At 34.1% G+C, this 26,308-nt stretch overlaps 1 protein-coding gene and 1 pseudogene across 3 annotated transcripts; one reads left to right on the top strand and one right to left on the bottom strand.

Annotated features, from left to right (window-relative positions):
- Positions 1-11,708: 11,708 nt before the first annotated feature.
- LOC18435458 (uncharacterized) lies at positions 11,709-25,890 on the bottom strand. 3 transcript variants are annotated; one of them, XM_020667857.2, is made up of 6 exons: positions 25,787-25,890; positions 25,636-25,662; positions 25,433-25,495; positions 12,259-12,337; positions 12,104-12,166; positions 11,709-12,013 (listed from the first exon to the last, which is right to left on the bottom strand). In XM_020667857.2, exons 1-5 carry the CDS (start codon positions 25,826-25,828, stop codon positions 12,135-12,137), a joined length of 243 nt encoding a protein of 80 aa, XP_020523516.1. In that variant the 5' UTR covers positions 25,829-25,890; the 3' UTR covers positions 11,709-12,013; positions 12,104-12,134. The 3 variants fall into 3 exon arrangements, with proteins under 3 accessions (XP_020523516.1, XP_011623817.1, XP_088710478.1); XM_011625515.3 differs by having other exon boundaries at positions 12,104-12,149; XM_088854352.1 differs by lacking the exon at positions 11,709-12,013 and having other exon boundaries at positions 12,100-12,149.
- On the top strand, positions 16,331-18,843 carry LOC105420748 (histone H2B.11-like; annotated as a pseudogene).
- Positions 25,891-26,308: the final 418 nt, after the last annotated feature.

Here is a 26,308-nt window from a genome sequence, read left to right as displayed (position 1 = left end):
AGCCAAAGTGTTGGCAAAAATCTCCTAATTCTTTTTTGCCACTTAGATTCTGTTTATCAAGTTGTTTTTTGAGTTTCAGATCTGTACATATGGCTAGGCCTTCAGCATAGATTTCTGAGGATAATTCTCCTAGTGTATATTGGGAATAATTTATTACACCACTATTCTTATTTTTTAGACGTTCTTTGACCTTTTCAGCAAATAGGTAAGGTAGTCAGGCTACGAACTTTTCTTTCCAGTGGTCCAGATGACTATCTTCCCGTATAAATAGTCGGGAGAAAAAGACGTATTTATACCATTTATATTGTGATATTGTAAGACATCGTAGATTAGATAAAAGATCAGCAGTTCTGGCTGCAAGTATCGAAGTATTTCCTATAAAATGAAGAGCAATTGTATATATTAAAGAGTTGACAGCATCACTTTCAGAATATACCATATCCTGGTTATGTTCATTTTTTGCTGTCCATTGTCGAGTACTAGTTAATATTTGTTGTTTTGTTTGTTCATTAAGATAGGAATCCCACCATCCTCTAAGCCATCCGGTGAATTCTGAGACTATGGCTTTTGCTATTTCTTGGTCATGACTACCAGCCATTTTACATGCCGAAGCATACATAGTCATGTGTTTCATTGTATCCAATTAGAAGAAGACCTAACAAGTCATACTTCTACATATACAGGTCGAACAATTATAGATTGGAATATAGACGGAATTTCTGATCACAAAATATTGGATACCCTAAGTAAAACGAGTTAATTATTATATTAAATATGAAAAGATTGTTGAATTATAAACTACTAACTGTTGTAGAACAGCGATATAATATAAAAACACAAATAAAATGATTAAAATAGGAAGTACAGAAATATCAAATATGATCCAAGAAGTATGAGTATAATTGCAAATTTTAAATGTAAAGACAAATTTGAACTGCATAACTTACTGGTTACATATACAGAGACTTGCAAATTTCTTCCACTCAGGAGGATAATAAGAAGGTAAAGAAGATAGATTACAATCACACATATTACACTTTATCTAAAGAAGTTATGGAAGTTACCGACTTTGATGGTGTACAAATGTCGATGACTTGAACAAAATCTAACCTACTGTCTACAGAATGAAGAAGAAGGTAAGAAGGAAGAAGAGAAGAGATAGTATGAGAGAGTAGAGAATATGAGAAGCTATGCGAGCTTTCTTCTTGCTTGATGAGGCTTGTTACTTCTTTGAATGCAGTCTGCCCCTCTACCTCTGGCCGAAGTGGTTATTTATAGAGGATTTCTGATGGAGAGTATGTGGTTGGCAGTAATTGCTTCGGGAAGAAGGGAATTCATGTGGCTCATATTCGTTGCTTGTTGAAGAAGGAATACAAAGATAAGGTTGCCGATGGTGAAGGTAGGTACGTGGCGGAAGCAGGAGAGCTTTGGGTGTCGGTGATGGCGACTGGTGATGTACTGGCGAATCTTTAGTGACTGTGCGAGCGGCGCGCGTGAGTCATCGTCGAAAGAGAAGGAGACACGTCAGTGGGTGATGTGACCTCTAATTTTTCATATTAGTGAATAGTAGGGAAGGGGAATCTTTACTGTGCTTCTTGATGTGATTCCAAATTAGTCACATCGATCATTTACTGTTGGGAAGGAATCTTGCACTATTTCACTGTCTTGTCGTGGTCGGACGAAGGGCATCTTTGCTTATTGCTCTTTTGTCGTTTTATGCAGAAGGATAAAAGGGAATCTTTTGTAGAGGGCTTTATGACTGTATCGGGTTATTGGACTGTATCTGGCTGATGTTGAACTATATCGAGCTGAACAACCGAGCTGCTTTAATCTGTGGGCCTTTGGCTGAAATCATCCAATAAGGGATTGCCTGATTGGACAGTTTCTTCTGATGTTGCTGGTACAATAGTATCGGGAGCAAATACATGAAGAAGTGTCTGCTCTATTTCTTCAAAAGTAGCATTGGGATGTGTTTGTTTCAGCTTTTTGAGATAGGCTGAGAATGTGGGTAGACTGACTGTATTATTTGGTGGAGTGAGGATATTGGTTGGAGTGAGGATATTGGTTTGTTGAGGTATCCTTTTCAGAGGTAAAGTGGCAGGATTGGTACTGAAAATATCCCACCATTTGGTTTTAAGGGTTTTTCCTAGCATGGGAATATACTCATGGTTATTAGTATTATTTTCAGAAATAGAGTATTCCCATTTTAAAATCCAGGGTATTTGGTAGATTGCCATGAAATAAAGATGGTAATCATCTTGGTTTGTGCAAGTATTATACTGAGCAAATTTTGTCTGTAAAGTCTGGAAAGTATCAGGCAATATTTGAGTCAGAGATCCCCATACTAAAAACCAATGTCGAAACCAGCTAGGGAATCTTTCAAGAACAGGGAGTTTGAACTGGAGGTACCAAGAATGAGTATTATTTGGATTTTGGTAGGCGAATACCTTGTGCCATGCATCAATATATTCAGAATATTTATAATATTTGTATTGGAATTCCGGATTCAATAATTTTTTCCCTTGAAGGGGATTGTATCCCCAATCCTCGTAAGAAAGCAATTTTTTGATTTGGAATTTAGAATAAGCATATAATTTAGTATTACCTTGATAAAAATGAACAATGGAGACTGAACCGGTTTCCATAAGAATGGCTTCATACCATTCACGGGTTTTAATGCCATAAGATGGATTCAAGTGATTTGCAAGGTAAAAGGGAGCGATTTTATTTGGGTTAAGTTGTGCATGAGCATCAGAAATGGTTATATCAGGTAGGAAAGCAGTGTCTATATAAATTGACTTAGCAGAGGTTGAGGTTTGTTTATGTGGGTATGTTGCCGGGGAAAACGCCGGACTTGGAGTAGATATTGGACTCTGTGGAGGAGTCTGTATTAAATATTCAGGTACGTTTGAAGATCGAAGGGGTGACATAGGTGTCAAATTAAGAGAGGAATGGATGGGCATAAGAGGCCCATACCTGTTGCTTGGGACTAAGTCCATGGGTTGTTTTCCTTTGGTATTTGAAGACTGAGAATTATTCATATTGATATTTGTATTGATATTCTTATTAGAGAGAAAGAGTTGCAAACCGTAGGAGGAAAAACCGTAGGATGAGATGGTATCGTCCTTAGGTTGTGGTATATGGTCCCCCCCGCAAAAATTCACGGGTTAAGAAGTCAGGCAGAGAATTAGAAGAACCGTGAAGATGTTCAATAGAAAAATCAAAAGCAGATAAAATAGCTTGCCATCGAGCAAATATTTGCGTTGACACAAGATTTTGGACACCTTTTTGCAGAATGTCTTTGGCTGCCTTACAATCAGTGCGAATTAAAAAATGTTGATTAAGAATATCAGTTTGAAATTTGCAAACACAATGAATAATAGCAAGTAATTCCTTTTTTACAGTGGAATAATTCTTTTGGGTAGGATTCCAAGCTTTAGAAGTAAAACGTATTAATTGTTCTTTAGAATCAATTGATTGTTTTAATATGCCTCCTAATCCGATTTCTGAAGCATCGCATTCAATAATTTTAAAAGCTGTTAGATCAGATAAAGTCAAACATGGAAGTTCTTTGGCTTTTAGTTTAAGTTTTTATACAGCCAAAGTATGAATATTAGTCCAGGGTGGAGGATTCTTTTTTAACCGATCATACAAAGGTTTAGCATCTAGAGCTGGATTTTGGTAGAAATCACTTATATAATTTAGACATCCTAAAAATCGTTGCAATTCAGTTTTATCTAGAATTTTATCAGGGAATTTATCAGAAAAAAGAATAGATCGATCAATTGGAATAATTGTTCCTTGATTGATATTATGTCCTAGGAATCTTATTTTTGTTTGGAACAGATTTATCTTTTTAGCAGAAACAACTAATCCAGCTGTTTTTACTGTGTGAATAAAAGTCTGAAGATGTTTGAAATGTTGTTCTATTGATTCAGAAAAGACTAAACAATCATAAATTTGTAAAAGGGATTAAAGATATCATTCATTATTTTTTGAAATTCAGATGGAGCATTTTTAAGACCGAAAGGCATAACGTTCCATTCATATTGTCCAAAAGGGACATTGAAGGCTAATTTATATTTATCTTCTTCTTTTATTTGGATTTGCCAAAAACCAGATTTTAAATCGAATTTGGAGAAGATTACAGCATGTAATAATCTATCAAGTAAGTCCTTTTTATTTGGAATAGGATATCGAATCCATTTTAAGACTTTGTTAAGAGGTTTATAATTAATGACTAACCGGGGAACTCCTCGTTCCTGCTCAGCATTTTTATTCACATAAAAAGCAGAACAACTCCAAGGAGATGAACTGGGTCGTATAAGTTTCTTTTGGAGTAAATCGTTTATTTCCTTTTGACATGTTTGTAATAATTCTGTATTCATCTGTATTGGTCTAGCTTTTGTTGGTATCTTTGTTTCACTAAAACTTGGTTCATATGGTCATCCAACAATATGTCGTTTTCTATGCCAAAAAGCATTGGGTAATTCATTGCATATTTCTTTTTCAATAAAATTTTTGAGTTGTTGTATTTTTTGTATTATCTCATGAGTTTGGAGCTTTTCACTGATAAGCTTATGTTTGATTTCAAGTTGTAAAGATCCTAAGAAATTTTCTTTGTATTTCATATTTTGTTTAACAGTATTAATTTCTTTAATTTTTGGTTTATCAAGAAATTCAAATCTAATAGGAGTACCATGAGTATTTGTTTCAATACCATTATGAGAAACTGTGACTGGGTATAGCAAAGTAAGAAAAGATACGCCAAGGATTACAGCTTGACTGAGTCCTTTGACCATTATGAATGGAGTAGGAAAACAATGTCCTTCTGTACAAATTTTGGCATTGGACAATTTGTATTTGATGAATAGTCTACTACCATCGGCTGTATTAAGAATTTGAGTAGTTTTATCAAAGTATTTTGTAGGGACTAATCCCTCATTAAGGCAATTCAGATCAGCACCTGAATCTACCAATGCTAAGGATTGGAATTCATATTCATCATTTATTACTATGGTTATTAGCACAAACCATTTTTGTGTTATTACTCTATTTAACACATTTACCGAATGTTTATTTGATGATTCGCAGTGATCCATTTGTTCTAAATAATCATTGGGATGATATGATTGAAGTAAATGATTAAATTCTACTATGTCTTCTTCAGTATGTAGTTCTGAGGTATTATCATGAAGTTCAAGGATTTGAATCCTTGTTCTTAATTGAGCTAATTCTACTTTTACTGTATTCACTTCAGCTTTGAGGTCAGCAATAGTAGGTTCTTTTCTGGTGGCTTCATGCTAACTGATTCTTTTCATGATATCAGAAAAATTATAATTATCGGGAGGTTTAACTAATGGTATATGTTTTGTTTTTGTTTTAGTTAAATTGATAAATTGGGTAATTATTTCTCTTTTGTCATTAGGGTCAGATATTTTCTCTATTAAGTCTAAGATGAGATTATCTTCTTTCGTTAATGTATGGATATCAGAGGATGTAATAGGGCATCTACATATTTCATCTTCTGTATCTGAACTATTATCTGACCAATAAAAATCATCATTATGTATTGTTCCTATGAAAGAAGTATCAGTGCTTGAAGAAGTAGTATCAGTATCTGAGCTATCAGTCGAATCATATATTTGGATAATATCATAGATTTTATTTCTGATAGACTCATCCAATGTAATAGAGTCTAATTTTTGTTTGACTTTGCATTGACTTTTATAATGGCCGACTTTGCCACATTTATAACAAACATGTAATTTCTTCTTATTTTGAGATGATTTAGAAGCAAAACGTTTTGTAAATTTTTTATATTTTTTCTGCTTGGTTGGAAAAGACTTATATGTTTTGTCTGGTTTATTTCGATGTTTTTTCTTTTTATATACTTTATGGATTTTATGCGGTTTTGTTTTATCTATATGACCTTGGTCCATATGATAGCCAAATTGTTGGCAAAAATCTCCTAATTCTTTTTTGCCACTTAGATTCTGTTTATCAAGTTGTTTTTTGAGTTTCAGATCTGTACATAGGGCTAGGCCTTCAGCACAGATTTCTGAAGATAATTCTCCTAGTGTATATTGGGAATAATTTATTACACCACTATTCTTATTTTTTAGACGTTCTTTGACCTTTTCAGCAAATAGGTAAGGTAGTCCGGCTACGAACTTTTCTTTCCAGTGGTCAAGATGACTATCTTCCCGTATAAGTAGTCGGGAGAAAAAGACGTCTTTATACCATTTATAGTGTGATAGTGTAGGACATCGTAGATTAGATAAAAGATCAGCAGTTCTGGCTGTAAGTATCGAAGTATTTCCTATAAAATGAAGAGCAATTGTATATATTAAAAAGTTGACAGCATCACTTTCAGAATATACCATATCCTGGTTATGTTCATTTTTTGCTGTCCATTGTCGAGTATTAGTTAATATTTGTTGTTTTGTTTGTTCATTAAGATAGGAATCCCACCATCCTCTAAGCCATCCGGTGAATCCTGAGACTATGGCTTTTACTATTTCTTGGTCATGACTACCAGCCATTTTACATGCCGAAGCATACATAGTCATGTGTTTCATTGTATCCAATATTCTGTGATCAGAAATTCCGTCTATATTCCAATCTATAATTGTTCGACCTGTATATGTAGAAGTATGACTTGTTAGGTCTTCTTCTAATTGGATATCAACTGGGGTTGGTCTTTTATAATATGATCGAGCATTTATTGGTTTCCAGTTTTTACTATAATTGATACGATTTATACTATCAGGAGTAAGTTGTATTTCAGAAAATGCTTCTTGCATATTTTGTATTGTATTGGCAATTGGTGGTTCTTTCATTTCAGTAGTTTGGAAAAATATTTCTTCTTGTAAAGTCATAGTATCGTGTTCAGGGATTTTTGCTTTTCCTTTATCATTATCTGGGAGAACTGGGATAACTATTGTTGGTTTGGGATCTTTTATTTCTAATTTAGATAATTTAGAAATTAATTGTCCCATAAGTGTTGTATTATCATCTCCAATATGAAATTTATCTTTATTCAAGTCAGGAGGTGGTTTAAAAAATAATTGTTTTTTCTCCTTGTAAGTAGGAGGTTGTAATAAATTTTCTATTCTATTAGTTTGTTGTCCAAGCGTATGAAGACAAAGATTTGTATAATTATTTTGTTCAATTATATGTGGGAGTAATTCTATACGAGCTATATTGGCATTGTTAAGTTTATATGGTGTGGCTACTGTTTCATATACAACCATTTGGGTTGCTGAGGATCCTACTGTTTGTTCTGGAGTTTTTGCAGTTGGTACTGTAGTAGCAACTCCTTGTATTTTTAGGCTTTGTTCAGGAGGATGTATAGATTTGATAGTATTTCCTTCTGTAGTATTGAATACTGTATATTGAGTTTCTACTGTATTTATTTCAAAGTCAGGAATAGGAATATTGTGCTGGCTTAAGGTGTCCCTTAACTAGTCAAAAAAGCATTTTCCTTTATTTCCCTTTTGTCTCCATTTGTTAAATTGTGAATGAAATAATTCGACTAGCCTGAGTTTAAATTCTTTAACATACCATTCTCTAATATTTTTATTTTCTGGAGATAAAAAATCTTTGATAATATCTTCTCTAGTGAATGTTTCTTCAAGTTGTAATACTTGAATGAATTCTGCTTCAGCAGGTTCTTCTCCAGCTTTTTTGTATTGGGGAATAATGATATTATCAGATGTTCGCAGAAGTCCATCAATTTGTGGTTTTGGTGTTGATGGAATACTTATTATAGGAGGAATTCTAGTATAAGTAGTAATGAATTTTCTTGGGGGTTTTGGTTCTCGAAAAGAATAATTATTTGAAGTCTCTGAAATGGATGAATTATCCATAATTCTGTTATTTGTAGTAAATTGTATTTCAATATTTCCGTCTGTATATTCAATAATCTTGTCTGGAATATTTTGAATAGGATTTTGTGATGGTTGGTTTTCATTATGGATAGCCCACGTTTGGGGTAGAACAATATCTGACCATGATATTGTTTTTGGTATAATTGTATTTGATTTTTCCATATTAGTTTGAAAAAATATTGTTTGTCCTCTAGTATCTATTTGGAGTACATTTGGACATAATGTAGTCACTACTTTGTAATATATTCTATAAACAATGGCTATATTTTGAGAACATGTCATCATATCAAATCCCTGTGTTTTAAGGTTTAGAGATAAAACATTTAAAATATTTGGATCTGTAAGTGATAGAGAATAATTTGGAAAACAGTTGAAATATATTGGTCCACTACATAAACTAGATTCGACCATTCCTAATAAAGAATATGAAAATCTATTATGCCTAGTATCTCGTAAACAGACTAAGATAGAATTATTTAATCCTAAGCGAGTTAGAGGTTTAACAGCTATCTGTATTAATCCTATATGTAGATATTTATAATTTCTATTTTTATGAACTTGTAATATCTTTTGAGATAATAATTGAAAATCTTCTTGATTACTAGTAACAGAGAGAGTTTCTTCTACTGTTTTTATGGCATATCCGATTTTGAGGTCGAATGTACCTTTTTTGTAAATATCTGATATTGGAACCTTTGGTATGTTCCAATTTTGTATTTGGTTTTCAATTTCATTAATAATAATTTCCTCTAATAGTATATAAAAATATTTTAAATAAAATATTTATATATATATGATTGTATACAATGAGACCATTTACCTTTTATACGAAAATGTCACACTTATTTATCACCATCGGATGTAGAATCTGAGAGCTTGGATGTGTCGCAAAGTTTAATTTTATTTTTTTTGAACTTTGTGCTTGGTCAGTGCAATAAATGTAGCCACCCAATTTCATATCTAATGGTCAAGATTAATTGTGACCCATTGTACCAAAAATAAACGGTCTCATTATATAATTTTTCAATATATATACATTTATAATATATTTATAAATATATAATATCTTTTATTTTATTTTATTTAATTTTTTATTTAAAAAACTGGATCTCTATTTCTCAAGCAAATCCACATAAGAAACCTCCCTCTCTCTCTCTCTATTTGTGATAGCAAAAACTGGATCTCCTCTCTTATACTATTCCACATGATAAACTTATTCCAAATATGTACGGTTTTCCGTACAACAGCCGGTACTTTCTCTCTCTTAAATTTGTTTGCTTTTCAGTGCAAATACTCGTTGTCGACCTCTCTAACCCATCGAGGAACTCAGTCCAACTTTTGTACACTGTCCCGTACAAAAGCTGGTACCACACGCTCTCTCTCTCTTTTAATTTTATGTACTTTTCAATGCAAAAACTGGTGATCTATCTCTCTCATCTTACTGTACAAATGTACGATAGAGAGGGAATATGTCCATTTTGATCCATCAATAATGATAGTCCTATAATTTTTTTTATGGAATTCCTTCGAACTTTGAAATTATGGGGACTAATATCTCAATCAGGATGATGTCTCTCATTAATGTAAGATACACTCGCCCTCCCCAAAAGTTTTGAAACTTACTAAAATCTATATTACAAAATTATTTTTTAATATAAATAGAAAAGTTTATACAAGGCGCTGACCACACAAAACGCAAGTACGGCGCGCCTCGAAAACTTAATGGAAAAAGCAATTGTGAGATTGAAAAACCCTCAATCTAATCATCTCAACCCCGTGATGCTGGAATATAAAAAGGATTTTAAACGTTAAAAATAATGCATCTTATAACACAAGTATTAGTCATCAATTTCATAACTAGGGGTAGAAAATAGATTATAATGATAGAAATTTTAAAAATGGTCAGTTTCATAAATAAAAATAATTTGAAAAAGTATATGATGAGACATTTATCTTTGGTATAAGGTGCTCACAATTAATCTTAACCAATGGATGTGAAATTGAGTGGCCACATTTATTTCATTGATCAAACTTAAAGCTCGAAAAAAATTTTCTCAAATTTTATGACACACCCAAAATATCAGATTTCACTTCGGATGGTTATAGGTAATTGTTACCTCCCTATGTCAAAGATAAATGGTCTCATTGTATACAATTCCAAATAGTTTTGAGTCGTAAATTTCATAATTCATAACTAGAGGGAGAAATAGATTTCAGTGGTAGAAATTTCTAAAGCATGACTAGAGAGAGAAATCATTGGAAGAAATTTTTGGCACCAGAACTAAACAAATACTTGATGTAAATTGCACATGCTATGAAGCTGAAACTTTATTGAATGACTTGAGCATAAGCACAAGAATCGCTGACATTCTGCAATTTTTATGCCTGAAGAACGAATAAAACCAAGGAAAAAGAGGGCGCATATTGGGTGGGTGGTCGGCCCACCCCCTAACATGGTGGAGCCCCTTGAAATTATGGTGGGATATGTTTTTCACAAATGTTCAGATTATTTTTGGTCATACAAAGAATTTTTTGTTTTTGTTTTTAATTTTAAGCTCATCTATGGCCATCCACACCCCCAAAGATGATTTCCATTGAAAAAAGAGTGTATAAAGTGTTGTCCTCAAAGCACTCTCTATGCTGGCTCCCTTAGGCAAAGTGCTAGTTAAGGACAGATTAAATTTTTTTGGATCCACTTTAAAATTACCAAAAGCATTTTAGGAAAAAATAAGGATTTTTGAGTTCCTAAACATTAAAATTTGATTGTTCATAATCCCAATGGTTTCCACCGGATATCGGGACCCCCGATTCCTTATCGGGATCATTGATAGGATGGGGAATCTGTCGAGACCGAACATGTTCAGAGATGATATGGATCCCAGCCTAGTTCCTCTCTAAAGCCCCCTCTTTAGTATATTTTATTATTATTATTATTATTATTAAAGTTTATCTATTGTTGTTTTAGGTCTCCCTAAATCCCAAACCCATATACCCCTATTTTAATTTCTATTTTATTTTATTATATTCATTTTTCTTATTTTTCTAGATCACCAATTTAAACCAATCCAAACTAATCCAGATAACCAATCCTACAATTCGATGTGGATTTATACGGTAAATTATCCACCCCATCAATACAGGTTTTCAAATACACCATGCACATGGGAAAATTTGAATTCACAATATTATTTTCATGTAATTTTATGTAAAGTAGGAAATGTACAGCATGCCCCCACGGGAGAACACATAAATAAAGGAACTTTTTTTAAAAAATTGAGCTCAAACAAAATTCCAAATTCCAGTAGAACAAAGCTTCTAGTAATCAACTTCCCCCAAATTCCAGTAGAAAAAAGCTTCTAGTAATCAGCTTCCAATTACAAGCAAAGATTAAAGAGATTCAAAGACTGAAAGAAACAGTGGTAAAAAGTCCCAATAATTTTTCTTATTCTCATTTTAAACCGGTTTCAAAAGTCTAATTTTCAAACCACCCAAAACATAAATTGATCCATTTGGACGGTTCTTAGGTTCATAGTACCACTTACAAATTCCCTAAAACCAAAAAAAAAATTTAATATATTCAAAAGTTTGATTTTCTAACGAACATACAATTAAAAAGTTTTTTTTTTTTTCTTTAATTTTTCTTTTTTGTGATTGAATTAAAGTTGAACTCTCGAATTGGCTGAATATATTGGGTTTTTGGTGCTTTAGACAGTTAAAATGGCCTAAAATTGTCAAAATAAACAAAACTGTATGGTTCCATGAGCACTCATGTGTTTAGCACAGACAAGAGAGAGAGAGAGGGAGAGAGAGAGATACTTCGAGGTCACACGTCCGGTTGCTTGCTCAAAAACACAAGGTTAGTATGGGCCACATATTGGCAGGAAAATCCTTAGGATCTTTGTCAGGCTCTGCTAAAGTGTAGTGGACAAGAACATGACAAACAGCTATGTACTTCAAAATCCATAGTGAATACAACATAAGGCAAAAGAAAGTTCTTGCTGTAAATGAGGACTTGTGAGTGCTCTACCAACTTAAAATAGGAGGATAAGGACGCAAAAACTTGATAATACAATCCGAATGGGGTCGTGTATGAGTGCTCTAAATCCTCTGATCATTTTCCCCTAAAATAAGAAAAGAAATAAGCTCAAAGATTGTAAAAATTATAAGAGAAACACACTAATGATTTCGGAGAGGGATATAAATTTTCTTACGTGCTCATCATCAGGGTAATATTGTCGCCTTTTAAAAGAATCCTACCTGAAAAAGGGAAAAAACTACAACCTTAACAGTCATGAATGAGAGAGAGAGAGAGAGAGAGAGAGAGAGAGAGGTATAACACTAAACAAGGTAAATATGTTTTACCCACCCAGGGGCTTCCTAGTGTTTTTCTTGATATTGAATTCATCAGCATCATCAAGGACCAGATTCATATATTCATCAAACCCCTGCAATCACACAAACCGACAAGGTCATATATATTAGTCCATTTTTGGACAAGCAAAAACTGCAATGATAAAAGTTGAATATTTTGTACAAGGACTATAAGGAATTATAAAATAAACACTAGGGGATCATTGGTTTTGAAGGTAGAAGACGGAGATTAAAACAAGCCTCTGGCAAGGTCAAAGACAAACATCCAAAGACAGGGTAGCCCACTTATACACAACTCGTTTGCCACAGACAAGAAACTTTTTCAGATAGATTTATAGAAAAAACATAATATAGGCTTCCCTGTCGCTTCCACTCATAATAGAGAGACTTTGACTATAGGGCAGCCACAATCAATTTAGCTTATGATGATGTTGAGAACTGACGATGAATTCATCAGCACTCGACTGTCAATAAGCCTAACCACACGGACAAAAATTATGAACGTCTTTTTGCCTGATGTACGAAATTATTAAAAAAATATTAGTATCAATTTATAATATTTTAAAAAGCAAAATTTATAAGCATATTAGAGCAGCAGTTTTAAATATCGACTAATCTTCATCTTTTGATGAACATGACGTTGCCATGAAACAGGTAACATCACTAAGAACAAATTTACATGTAAAATCTGAGGATACAGGACAAACCTAGCAAACTGTGAATGTGGTGGATGCATCACTTAGGGCTAAATGTCAAGCACCCAATTACAGAAACTCACTGGAGAAAATAAAAAACGAAAGTTCTCTCCCTGATGTGACCATATATGGAGTGTTTAGTCAGAATTTTGCATGTAACAGATGTAATATTTTGCATGGGTCTTCAAATACCATTTCAATTTGGGGAATCACATAAAAAATTTCACTTGATGATGTATAATACGTTATTAGGTATATTTACTGATGTAGATGTGGGACCTCAATATATTGTCCTCATTAAACCTTCATTTTGACAGCACAGGAGGATTTTGATTGGCAGGATATGGTGATCCAATTCACATGTATGCATCGAGGGCTTTGCAGCTAGATCTCACACCTCTAATCTGAATCCGATATCATGGTTTAATCTGAGACTTTAGCATTCAGGTAAAGAACCCAAGAAGTATCCATGGATTCTAAAAGTTGATGCACATTATTGCTCTAAGGTCGTAGTCTAGCGACTCAAATACACATTAATTTTGACAAAGGCCAATTTTTCATTGATCATATTGGCCTTTATCTAGTAAACTCATTCACTACGTTATTTTTTCTGAGATGCCCGTATAGTGGAGGATAAGCCAGAGGTCATAGTGTGAAACCATAGTTAAGGGAACCATGTGGGTAGGGTGACGATCCTGCTTCGGAACCTCGATCCCACGGTTCTTACAAGGGATCTTGTAGGGACCCCGTTTTTTCGATTTTGGGATCACGCTCCCAAAAAAAGGGGACCACATTCTATCCATCAGTGGAATCCAGTTCCATTTCGAAATAGATCCCCGCTCCCATCAACTATGGTCCAAGGCTTTGATTCATTAAAATCTTGGGTTCCATGTTTGTGGGTTCTACTTTAACGGATTATACCATGTTGTTTGAAGTTCCCATTATTTAGTAATCATAAGTTCCATGATATTAAAATCTAGTCCCTTTTTTGCATAGCACGAAGGTCCATTATTTCAGATTCTTAATTTGAACTAGGCATAGTCTAGAATGACCCACTGTTTTATTAAGTTCTATTGTGTAAGCCATCCCTCTTAGTTATATTTAAAATATTATATTTATGATGTCTTATTGTGAGAATATCTAGTTCATTTCCAGCTTTAAAAAGTGCTTGTTTTACATCAGTCAGAGAGAGAGAGAGTAGTTCATCTTGTCCTCTTTACCTTCAGAGAGCCAACCTTTAAGAAACAATGGAAGCATAAGAAACTACATTCGAAGAAGATGACCCTTAAGTGGTATGATTTTGGGTTGCCAAAGACTCAGAGGGAATGGTGCATACCAAACTTGTGTCATGGTCTGAAGATGTAATGGTCATAAGAAAGACCGACTTATAGAGCTACAAAATTAATTTGTTGTTATTCACGCAAAAATATATAAATCCATTGTTGAGGGCAGGGGGCACTTGATAAGGGATCCATGGTAAATGGCACTTGTGGACCTCAGAGCCAATTAGTTGAGGACCTTGATTCCTATATTTTAAGAATCTTGATATTAGAACAGGAGGAACATCGTTATATGACATACTTAAATCTCGATACCTTAACCAAGGGAACTCGTACTAGCTTTACTTACAATCTTATTTTTTTGTATAGTGAAGCTTAGATTCCTGCTAGTCAAACATCGAATCCATTGACATCGGATCTCGCTCCCATAAACTTAAGGATCTCGCTCCTTGTCTTGTTCATTGTATAGACGCCGATCTTAACCCCAGGGAGCTTCCACTATAGGATGGTTCAGTGAATCCCGAACCGATCCCGCTTCTGATCCCAACAACTATGTGTGAAACCCTCTAGAGTGGTGCACATGGATCACATATCTATTTGGTAAAACGGCAAGAGGCATAGATAAGATTGGCAGTCTACGAGGCAAGGGATATATAAAGGCTGAGCCGCTAACGTGGGTTAACATGCCCCTTTGGGAAAATAATACTGGAGATTCAAGAGAGGCTAGGAAAGTATGGTAGAAGAAATAGGGGGCTTATACTCTAGAATGTCAAGTACATGATCATCTTCTCAGCCTTACCTCAACTATTTGGGGTCGGCCACATGAATCATGTTTTCGCTATTTTGCTCAAAGGTTCAAGACTCATGACAAGATTTGGTTTATGTTGGCTGCCCTACCTAACACAAACCTCATTTGAGTTTCGAAGCAATACTTCCCGAACCTCTATCCTACAACGACACAGTTACTCATATCCATAGGTCACATCCATATCTCTCAAATAACTCTTCTCTTGCTTTTTATGCCCTCCGTAGCCCAAGGCAGGTCTCTTCCTATGGAGAGCTTCAGTCCCACTTTTTTGTGGACCATTGTGGACCATTTTGAAGAAGTGGAACTCAATAAGTTTTAGAGTAAATAAAAAAACAACATTGGCCTTGGCAGAGCATGGCAAAAACTCACCATCTTTTGGGCAACTAACTTCAAAGATCTAAAGAATTTTTCCAAGTCTGACTCTATTTCGATTTTGTCTGACATCATCAAGCGTAAACCCTCCAAGCTATGAAGGTCCACCTCGTGGATCCATCCAAGTCACGCAGCCATCAAGCTTAATGTGAATGGTTGTTCTCTAGGCAATCCTAGCTCTTTTGGGTCCCAAAGACTCCAAAAAAAGCACACGATATCCTCCATCCACGGCTTCCTCAGAATTGTTGACTCAACTTGGGCGGCAGCATATGCACTCATAAAGGTCTTCAAAGGTTCAACCCAAGTTGGGCAGAAAATTTCATTGAGTAAGGGGAGCTCCAAGAACATCATTCTACGGACCACCCGAAATGGCTAATAAGCATGGAGATCATCCCACACTTTTTTTATCACATTTTCCATATATGTAGGCAGTCGCCTTTCGACATACTTGGAGGGAGGCCAATACAGCGGCAGATAAAGGAGTCCTGAGGCAATCAGCGCTCAAGACAGCTCATGTTCATCTCTTTTCTGCTTTCTTTTTTCAGTTTTTTGTCGTGGGCATCTCCTTTCGCAACCTCCTTGTGCTCCTTTCTTTGTTTTTCCCCTCCCTCTTCCTCCTTTTCTCGATCTTCTTCCTTTCCTTCTCTTTTCTAATTTCTTATCAAATTATGCTTACAATCTATCCTGCCCCACTCTTCCCCCAATCCCCCCCCCCCCCCCCCCCCCGAAAAAGAAAAACAAGCATCCTATCTTTTCTCTCTTGGCGCTTTTTTCTCTTTCATCTTCCAACTCACTTTCGCAACCCTCGCAATATGTATTGTTGATGTGGAATGCTCACACCTTTCTCATTCGCTAACACTTTTTTCTCTTCTTTTCTGCTTTTGTCTTTTTCTCACTCAATCAATGTTGAAAATGTCAGCCGCCTGGCTGTCTAGGCAGGCGCCATGTTACAGGCAGATGGGGCGGCGCCTTGGGGTTGGGGAGGGGGGTGTGTGTGTGCAGGTTGGTGGTTTGTTTAATACAAGGTTTAAAAAAAGGATGGATGACCCGGATCAGCCACTCCAAAAACCGTGTCAGATCTGTGGATCGACAATCCGGATCAGACAATCAGCCGGATCGGCCGGTCTCAACCTCAAAAAATTTCAAAAAATCACTATAAAAAATCTAGTTTTTTAGGTTTCTAAAAGAAATAGTGACAATTGCATTATGGTTTTTTGATATTATGTCAAAAATATGTAAATACTGAAAACCTGTCTCATGTTGAGTTTTTGTCGTCCACTACATTTATTCCATAATCAAAACAAAGTTTAAAATGCAACATGATAATAAAACACATCTCTCTAAGTCAATTTATTTTTTTATTTTTGTATAAACTTAGGAGTTACGATTTTTGAAAGAAGCTATATGGAACAAATTTAGTGGAAGGGGTTGTTAGTAGAGAGAGATAATTTTAGTGGAATTGATTGTTTGTAGAGAGAGAGAGAGACCAAGAGGGGATAGAGAGAGACAAAAGGTTGTAAGTAAATAGAGACCCCAAGTTTTTGTAAGAAAATTTTGGCCCCAAAGTTCGTTTTGTGCGGTGGTGAAGAAATGAGAATAATTTGTCCCACATGGAACATTGAATGAAGCAAAAACATCTATAAAAGCCTCGCACAATACACGTGAGTTGTTGGGCGTGTGCCCACTATTTAGTGCATGTGGCGTACGATTGGTTCGTGGGGCCCTCATGAAGGTGATAGTACTTTTTGAGACATAAAATATGGCATGGGCTGCTGCCCCTTGTTTTTAAAAATAAATTCAAAAGTGCAGTTACAAAGGACAAATTTTAAAAAAGGAACTTACCCAATTTTCCTCATTCAAAGCGGTTCGGACCAAAATCGGCTAGTTCTGACTTGACAGAATTGGCCAGTTTTGTCACAGATTTGACCGATTCAAGGGGGAACCCGTCCGGTTCCCGATATATGGTGGGAACTTGACTGGCTTCAACAATTCCCGATCCAAATCGTGGCGATTCCAATACGAATCAGCAACTTTTAAAACCTTGGTGTAATATATGGTATAATATACATAAAAGGGAAAAGGGTGTAGTACATTACGTACTATATAAAATGTATAATATAAATAAGTAGAAAGTTAGAGATAGGAAAGGAGGGTAGAGACCGATCATCTACCCTCACTCTCTCTCTCTCTCTTTGATATTTAATACTATGTAATATATTAATGTGATAATAATGTAGCACTATAATATATTATTAATTTAAATACTATTATACTATATAATACTATAAAATATATAATATATAGTACTAATGTACAAAACATAAATAGTATTATAAACTATAATAATATAAAGTGATGTAATAGCTAGTACTACAATTTACTATATAGTACTATAATGGTCTATAAATAGTAATAATCGCTACTACTACATAATATGTAATACTAATTTATTATGGTGCTTTATAATACCATATAATACATATTATATGCTACTTAGGGGTGGAAATGGACCCGGACCCGACCCATAACTGTCGGGTATACCCGACACGGGTCGGGGTACGAGTCCAAGTTTCGGACCTTCGGGTATGGGTCATGCTATACCTGACCTGGAAGGTACCCAGACCTGAATTTTTAATTTATAAACTTTATTGAGGTATATAATGTGAGGGACTAAATATATAATGTACACCTGAAGATCTACTTGAACGTGCGCTTTTTCTCAGTGTGACCACCTCTTCCACCAAACACACCAAAATTTCGGTGGTAAAAAATTTAATAAGATATAATGCAACATAATATATTATATAGTATATTATAATATATTATATTTTATTGAAAAGACTAGAGGGCCATGTGAACCTCACATGAAGGCCTGATTGTCTCTTTCTCTCTCTCTTTTGTATAGGTATCTTCAGCAGTGATCTCCCACCCTCTCAAAACCCCGTCTTCCTTCCCTCCTCTCTCTCTCTCTAAAAAACCCTCCTTCCCCATTAAAGCACATGTTGCAGTGAAAGCCCCAGCTGAGAAGAAGCCCAAGGCCGAGAAACGTCTCCTTACAAAAGGAGGAGGAGCTTCGGATAAGAAGAAAAAGAGGTCAAAGAAGAGTATTGAGACCTACAAGAACTATATCTTCAAGGTCTTGAAGTAGGTTCACCCTGATATTGGCATCTCCTCTAAGGCCATGGGCATCATGAACAACTTCATCAATGACATTTTTGAGAAGCTTGCTCAGGAGGCCTCAAGGCTTGCTCGCTACAACAAGAAGCCCACCATCACTTCCAGGGAGATTCAGACCTCTATAAGTTTGGTCCTTCCAGGTGAGCTTGCTATTTGCTAAGCATGCTGTTTTAGAGGGTACCAAGGCTATGATCAAATTCACTAGCTCTTAGAAATTGGTTGAATTTGAATCCTAGGGTCTCTGTTTCTCTCTCTCTACATGGTTCTCTTTTAAGATGGTTCTCTTTTTGTTTCTTTATATTTAGGTTTGGTTTCTTGGAAGACATTTGATGGGTTTAGTTGGCGTTTAGGTTTTCTCTTATCTGCATATGGAGATCATAGCTCTTTTCTCTTTTCTTTTGCTTTTTGTTGGATTGTAAAGATCTGATGACCTTTGACAATGAAGATGGCGATGTTATTTGATGGATAAAAAATAAAATAATGTATGGTTATTTTCACTGTGGATTTAGTGTCAGGTCCGGGTCCCGAGTTCAAAATTACCCATCTGGTACGGGTCTGGGTACATTCGATTTGGACCCGTTGGGTATGGGTATGGGCATGGGTCCGGGTACATCTAATGTATTTCAGGTCCAGGTCCAGATCCAGGTCCGGCTGGACCAGACCTGTTGCCAACCCTAACACTACTATGACCACATACTATTTGTTTTTTTTGAAGTTAAAACTATATACTATATTACATAAGTATAAAAATATATAATTTATAATGTAAGAAAGAAGGGAGAGGACCAAGGTGGTAAGAGTCTTGGCCAAGGTGCTAGGCACCCGCCTAGGAGGCCAAGACACCGCCTAGAGGCAACTCTGCCCACGGTGCCCACCTAGGGCATCTACGCCTTTTTAAAGGTGGCTAGGAGGCCAAATTTTCAAACAATAGAGGCCATGCTTGAGGGCACCCCAGGAGAAGGTACCCCTAGGCGCCATCTTTCCCTCCTAGGCCGGCACCTAGTGCCTTGGCCAAAGCTCGCACCTTGGCCCTCTCCCTTCTTTCCTACATTTGTATTATGTAATATTGTAAATGGTCATAGCATCATATAATATGCTATTATACAGTACTTAGTACTATAGTAAATTATAGAATGAGCTATTATATTACTCTATTATTATTACTAGTGATATGCACGTGTACTAAATATTTCTCACAGAAATAAATTTTCAATCTTAAACTGATATATTTGATTATAGAAACTTAAATAAAGAAAGAGAAATCGTTGTTATAACCTACTTTTAAAGTAAATATTAATCATATTAGTAAATTATTTATTTATTGACAAGTAAATATTATTCTAGTGCTGCACGTGATATGATTCACTTTAAGAAATAATCACTTTTTTGAATTGCCATCACCATCATATATAATCATTGTCATTAAAATATTTTAAAAAATTCATCAGCATCATGATCATCATCATCTATAAAAATATTTTTCTACCAAACAAAACCATAAAAAAAAAAGAATATTCTAATTATGCTTGTTACTTAGGATGATTTAGGTGATATTGCACCTTGCATTGACGAAAGTTGAGAAATGCTTTAGGTGATTGATTATCTTTGTATTTTGATGTGTAAACCAAACTACAGTTGTATTATAGATGGGATAGTTGTGAAAGATAAGTGAGAAGAGACGAAATGCTTAGATGAGAAAGTTGTCAAAGATGAGTGAGAAGAGATAGAATGCTTGGAATTGGGTTTGTAGATAAACATGTGCACCTACATATAATAGTTCTTATTCAAATATTCACACATTAGAGATAGAGAGGATGTCAAGTATCGCATGCAAAGTTTTTAGGAAATTCAGAGTTTTAAGAGAAATTCAACACCCATCACATTGGTAAAATCTAAAGATTATGATTCCTATTTTTTTGGATCAAAGCTTGTCTTCCTCTATCTACCGTCCTAGTTTTATGCCAATCTCTCTCCTTTTTTAGCAATCGATATGTACCCATTAATAAATTTGAAAAACATTTGGACACGCAACTTTTCATCTTTTTGAAGCCACACACTTTTTCATTGGCAACTGTTTCATTGCCAATGGGTGGTTTTTATATAAGGGGTCTACAAATTTTGAAAACCGTTGGGACACCTTTTTTTAAAACAAAAATTCTAAACTTCATTTTCTTAATTACAATTTTAGCCAGGTAAAAGGAGCAAAGGATAAACAGAAAATGCATAACAAAACAAAGCATACACAAATCTAAAAATAGAAATAAAAAATGGACACAAAGAAGTAAATTTTGCACATTTATTTTCATGATGACCACAGGTTTTCCAGGCTTAATACTGTACAAATATAAACTTTAAAAATGGTAAGAAGTATGTTTTGCATATTTACGAATCTAACCGAGTAATAAAAAAAGAGCTATACAAAGAACTATGTTTTGCAAATTTATTTTCATGATGACCACAATTTTTCTAGGCAAATAAAACATCACACAATTCCCAGAAGGGGCCACAAAAAACCACAATAAATAAACCAAGGGATAATGTAGAAATAGAAAAAATAAATAGAAATGAATAAAGCAATCAGACAATTTTCTTTTTCCATTTGCATTTTCTAATTTTTTTACTAATGTAATAAATTTTCATTCTCGAAATAACATTTTCGAAAAGGCATCATTTGATTATTGAGTTGTTTTTAATAGAACTAGATTGATTAATTATCCTCATGTTAACTATTTTTTCAAATATTGTTAATTGATATCAATTTTTAAAATATAAAAGTATCATTATTTATCAATAAATTTATATATTTATCATTATACGAACATAAAAGAATAAGTAATACTTAATTGAAATATTATTAAATACTCAATAACAGAAATATCATAACAAATCAAAGAAAAACCCTCAATTTTTCACTATAATAATTCAAAGCAAAACCCTGAATTTTTGTTCTAAATCTAATACCCTATATAGGGATCTAAAATTGCTAAAATGTCTACATGAAAAAAGCAAAACTTGACTTCCTTGACGATTATTAGCTACATTTTACCTAATTATTCATGCCATCCAAAAGAAAAAACAAAAAAAAAGTAGTGGGCCCCTTTTTTAAATAGACGGTTAATGCCACAAATTATTCAAGCCCAGCAATATAGTTCTTCATTTTGAATCACATAAAAAATTAATTTATTAATTCAATGAATAAAAATACTATTAGTTTAAATGACAAATAACATAAATAAATGCAGTACCTATCGTTTTGGCGCTCTTCAAAATTTGTCAGTGTCAAGATTGCTATGATTAACTGATTTTGGTGAGTTTTAATTCTCAGGTATAGCTCCTTGTGTTTTTACAGATCCTTTCGTCATACTTCAGAGAGATAGAGAAAGAGAGTATACATAACATAAAATCAAGTATACAAATATTGTTGCATTGTATTTCACACATATATTTCTCTTCTAAATATTGCCATATTATATCTAACACATCCCTCTCTCTTTCCCCTTTTTCTCTCTCTATACTAAAATATGTGTTATCTCTCTCTTCTAATGATAACTCCTCCCTCTATGATGATTAAAACACGCATATCTCTCTCGAAATGATGACTTATGCATCTCTTCATGAACAATCAAGATATCTATATCTCCAAATTTATGGATGTAGAGAGATAGAAAAAGAGAGAGCTAGAGAGAGTATGATAGCTTGCTTGTTCATGAAGAGATGCATTAGTCATCATTTAGAGAAAGAGAAACATGTTTTAATCATCATAGAGGGAGGAGTTATCATTAGAAGAGAGAGATAATGCACATTTTAGTATAGAGGGGGAGAAGAGGGGGAAAGAGAGAGGCATGTGTTAAACATAATCCGACAATATTTAGAAGAGAGATATAAGAGTGTGAGATACAATGCGACAATATTTATATACTTGATTTTATGTTACGTATACTCTCTTTCTCTATCTCTCTAAAGTATGACGATAGGATTTGTAAAACACAAGGAGTTATACCCAAGCATTCAAACTCAGTTAACCATAGCGATCTTGACACAAGCAAATTTTGAAGAGCGCTAAAAGGATAGATACTGCATTTATTTATGTTTTTTATTCATTGAATTAATAAATTCAAAATGAAGAAGTATGTTGTTGGGCTTGAATAATTTGTGACATTGACCATTTATTTGGAAAAAGGGCTCACTGTTTCTTTTGTTTTTTCTTTTGGATGACATCAATAATTAGGTAAATGTGGCTAATAATCGACTGAGAAGTCAATTTTTATTTTTTGCATGTAGACATTTTAGCAATTTTAGATTCCCTGAATGCTAGGGTATTAGATTTACAATAAAAATTCAAGGTTTTACTTTGAATTATTATAGTGAAAAATTGAGGGTTTTGCTTTGATTTGTTATGATATTTATGTTATTTGTTATTGTGTACTTAATAATTTATTATTAATTTATTATTAATTTATTATTAATATTTCAATTAAATATTACTTATTTTATTATGATAGTATAGTGATAAATATATAAATTTATTGATAAATAATGAAACTTTTATATTTTAAAATTTTATATAAGATAAATAGTAGGGATAATCTAAAGTTCACAACCCTTCAAATTACAAATGTTGTGAAGGGTGGATTTATTAACTTTGTGGTATATTTTTTAAAGAAAGTTGCTCTTTGTGATATCTTCATTATTAAGGATAATTTTGTAAATTTCACTACAAGACAAGGGGTAATTTTGTCATCTCCATACTAGGTAAAGTTGAAATTTTTACTAAAGGACAAAGGCCCTGTACAAATAAAGTTCCAAGATACTAACTTCTAAAATGACATTGTACTTTGGTAAAAATTTAAATTTGTCCTTGCTTAATGGTTAAGTAACCTATTAAAATATTATTTTAAACAAAAAGTAATTATCTTTTTTATAAATACACCATCACTACACCTTTTAACATTAACCTTTGCATTTTGAGGGGTTGTTAACTCTAGACAAACCCTTAATAGTATTTGTAAAACTAGTTAACACGAATGTAATTAATCATTGTAATTCGATTAAAAACCATTCAATCATCGAATGATGCGTTTTCGAAGATGTTATTTCAAGAATGAAAATTTATGACATTAGTAAAAAATTTTCAAAATTAGTAAATGCAAATGGAAAAAAGAAAACTCCCTTGGTTTACTTAGTGTTGTTTTTTGTCGCCCCTTTTGGGAATTACGTGATGTTTTGATTTGTGTGATGCTTTATTTGTCTATTTTTAAAGTTTATACTTATGCAATATTAAGCCTAGAAAAACTGTGGTCATCATGAAAATAAATTTGCAAAAAATACTTCTTTGTGTAGCTCTTTTTTTATTCCTTGGTTATATCCGCAAATATGCAAAACATACTTCTTTCCATTTTTAAAGTTTATGTTTATACAGTATTAAGCCTGGAAAACCTATGGTTATCACGAAAATAAATATGCAAAATATACTTCTGTGTCCATTTTTTATTTCTATTTTTAGATCTATGTTTGCTTTGTTTAGTTATGCATTTCTGTTTATCGTTTGTTCCTTTTACCTAACTAAAATTGAAATTAAAAAATAAAATAAATTTTAGAAGGTTTTTCTTTTTTAAAAAAAAAGTTGTCGCAACAGTTTTCAAAATTTATGAACCTCTTATATAAAAACCATCCACTGGGTACATATCGATTCCTAAAAGAGGAGAGAGATTGACATAAAACTAGGACATGATAAGATAAAGGAAGACAAGTGTTGATCCAAAAATTTAATATTGTTGACATCTTAAAAAATCGTCCCAATTGTTGCCCTTCTAGGTAAGCATTATTGATCACCGTTAGATTGAGAAACACAAAAAGAAAAAAGGTCCCTGCTCCCCTACGGAGCTTTCCTAATACTGATTTTAGGAAGGGCAGCACGTTTAAGGACTAAAGAGTACATTTTGAGGCCTCAGGATAGTGTAGGTTCAGTTCAAGATAAGATTCGAATTGATATGGAATAGTATGTCAAGACTAAGGTCCAAAGAAAATTATTGGATTATTATGTAGAAATAATGAAAGCTCTCAATCGTAAATGAAGCATAATCATGAAGGACATATTTTCAGAGATTCTAAGTTCTAATGATTGGGTTAGTTTGAAATGTTTTGATGGTTGCTTCTGCCTGCCGGGGAATAGTAGGGGGCAAAGATATGGTGGTTGATCTTAAAGCACTTGCATTTGTCTGCGACTCCCTTGCTCTTGAAATTGGAATTTTCAAATCCACTAGGTGCAACAACATATATCCGAGAACAAATTATGGCAAGTACTCGAAGTTACATACAGATAAGTCCACAAAACCATGCAAACCAGGGACCAGGGAATTCCCAAGTGGGAGACCACCTTTCCATTCGATTGAGCAACAACATCAGGCAAATATTGCTTAATGAGCCATTAACAAAAAAACCAACCACTACACCGACTGTCACACAAACATCGACTGTCACACAAACATGAGGGGGCGGTATGTGAGGAGCCATAATACATGGCCATGTGGCTTGGCTTACCATAAAGCTCAACAAGAAATGCAAAGGTCGATCATTTTAACAGAGAAACAACATACCCAAACAGACGATATCACTTTCAGAGCAAAGAACAAACCAACAGAATAGAAACAAATAAAATAACAGTTAAACCTTGGCAGTTTTTTGGTCTATGAGAAACTTAAGCCCTAAATCTCAGCAATGTATGTGAATACTCAAATATGGAAATTTGGATCCTTTAACCTTGAAAACAAAAAAAAATAGATACACTAATGTAGATTTAACACATGAAGAAAGGAATACAAATTTGAAATCACTTACGATTATACGGCCTTCAATTCGCAAGTCCTTCTGCTCAAAAAGCCAAATCTGGATACGAGCTTTCTGAACACACAAAGAAATAGCATTGATTATAAATAAAACAAAATCATGCAGTCTTCATTGAAGCTGGCAAATCTTGATAAAATAGAATCACCACATGATAATCAAGAGGGTAAACAGAAGATAGCAAGAGCAGAGCTTACACTCTGAAGAAACCGGAAAATCAGATTCTGTAGAGAGAGAAACAAGGAAAAAAAAAAAAGAACAGTTAGCGAGGTTCCAGTATTGGGCACACAAAATCGTGTCTATTTTGATAAAGTAATGGAGCAAAGAGAGAAAAAAGTGTGCTCTTACAATGGGCTGGGTCATAATACGCTGAACTCTTGTGGTCGCCATGGCTGCACAACCCTAAGACCCAAGAAACCCTAAAATTGGGAACAAGCCTAAAACCCTAAACCTTTGCGTTTGCAAGCTTGCGTTTTGAGAACGGGAACAAATCTAGGGCGCGTTACATTGGGGAGAGCATTCGTTCTTGGCGAACAGCTACACTAGTCTGCCCACCTTGTTGCCGGTATTGAAAAACCCCAATTATTGCTCTCCACGGACAGAAAAATTAAGAGGAGCTCGTTAAAATATATCAAGCATTTGATGCTCATGTGAAATACTCTTTATTAAAAAGCTTCATGTAAGAGTATAGAAATATCAAAAAAATTATTAAATACAATGTTAAATTACCTTATAGTGTAAGCATCATAACAAAACCTTAAAAATTTATCAAAACATATCTTTAGATGAAGTATTTAACATTTTACTTATTTTTATCTTAATTTAAAATTTTCATCATAATACACATATGATCATGAGTTTTGAAACTTG

The sequence above is a fragment of the Amborella trichopoda genome, chromosome 12, assembly GCF_054954075.1.
Source record: "Amborella trichopoda isolate Santa Cruz 75 chromosome 12, AtrichopodaSantaCruz75HAP2 v2.0, whole genome shotgun sequence".
NCBI classification, from domain to species: Eukaryota; Viridiplantae; Streptophyta; class Magnoliopsida; order Amborellales; family Amborellaceae; genus Amborella; species Amborella trichopoda.
The sequence above is the reverse complement of the archived record's forward strand: the minus strand, read 5'-3'. Positions and strand labels throughout refer to the sequence as shown.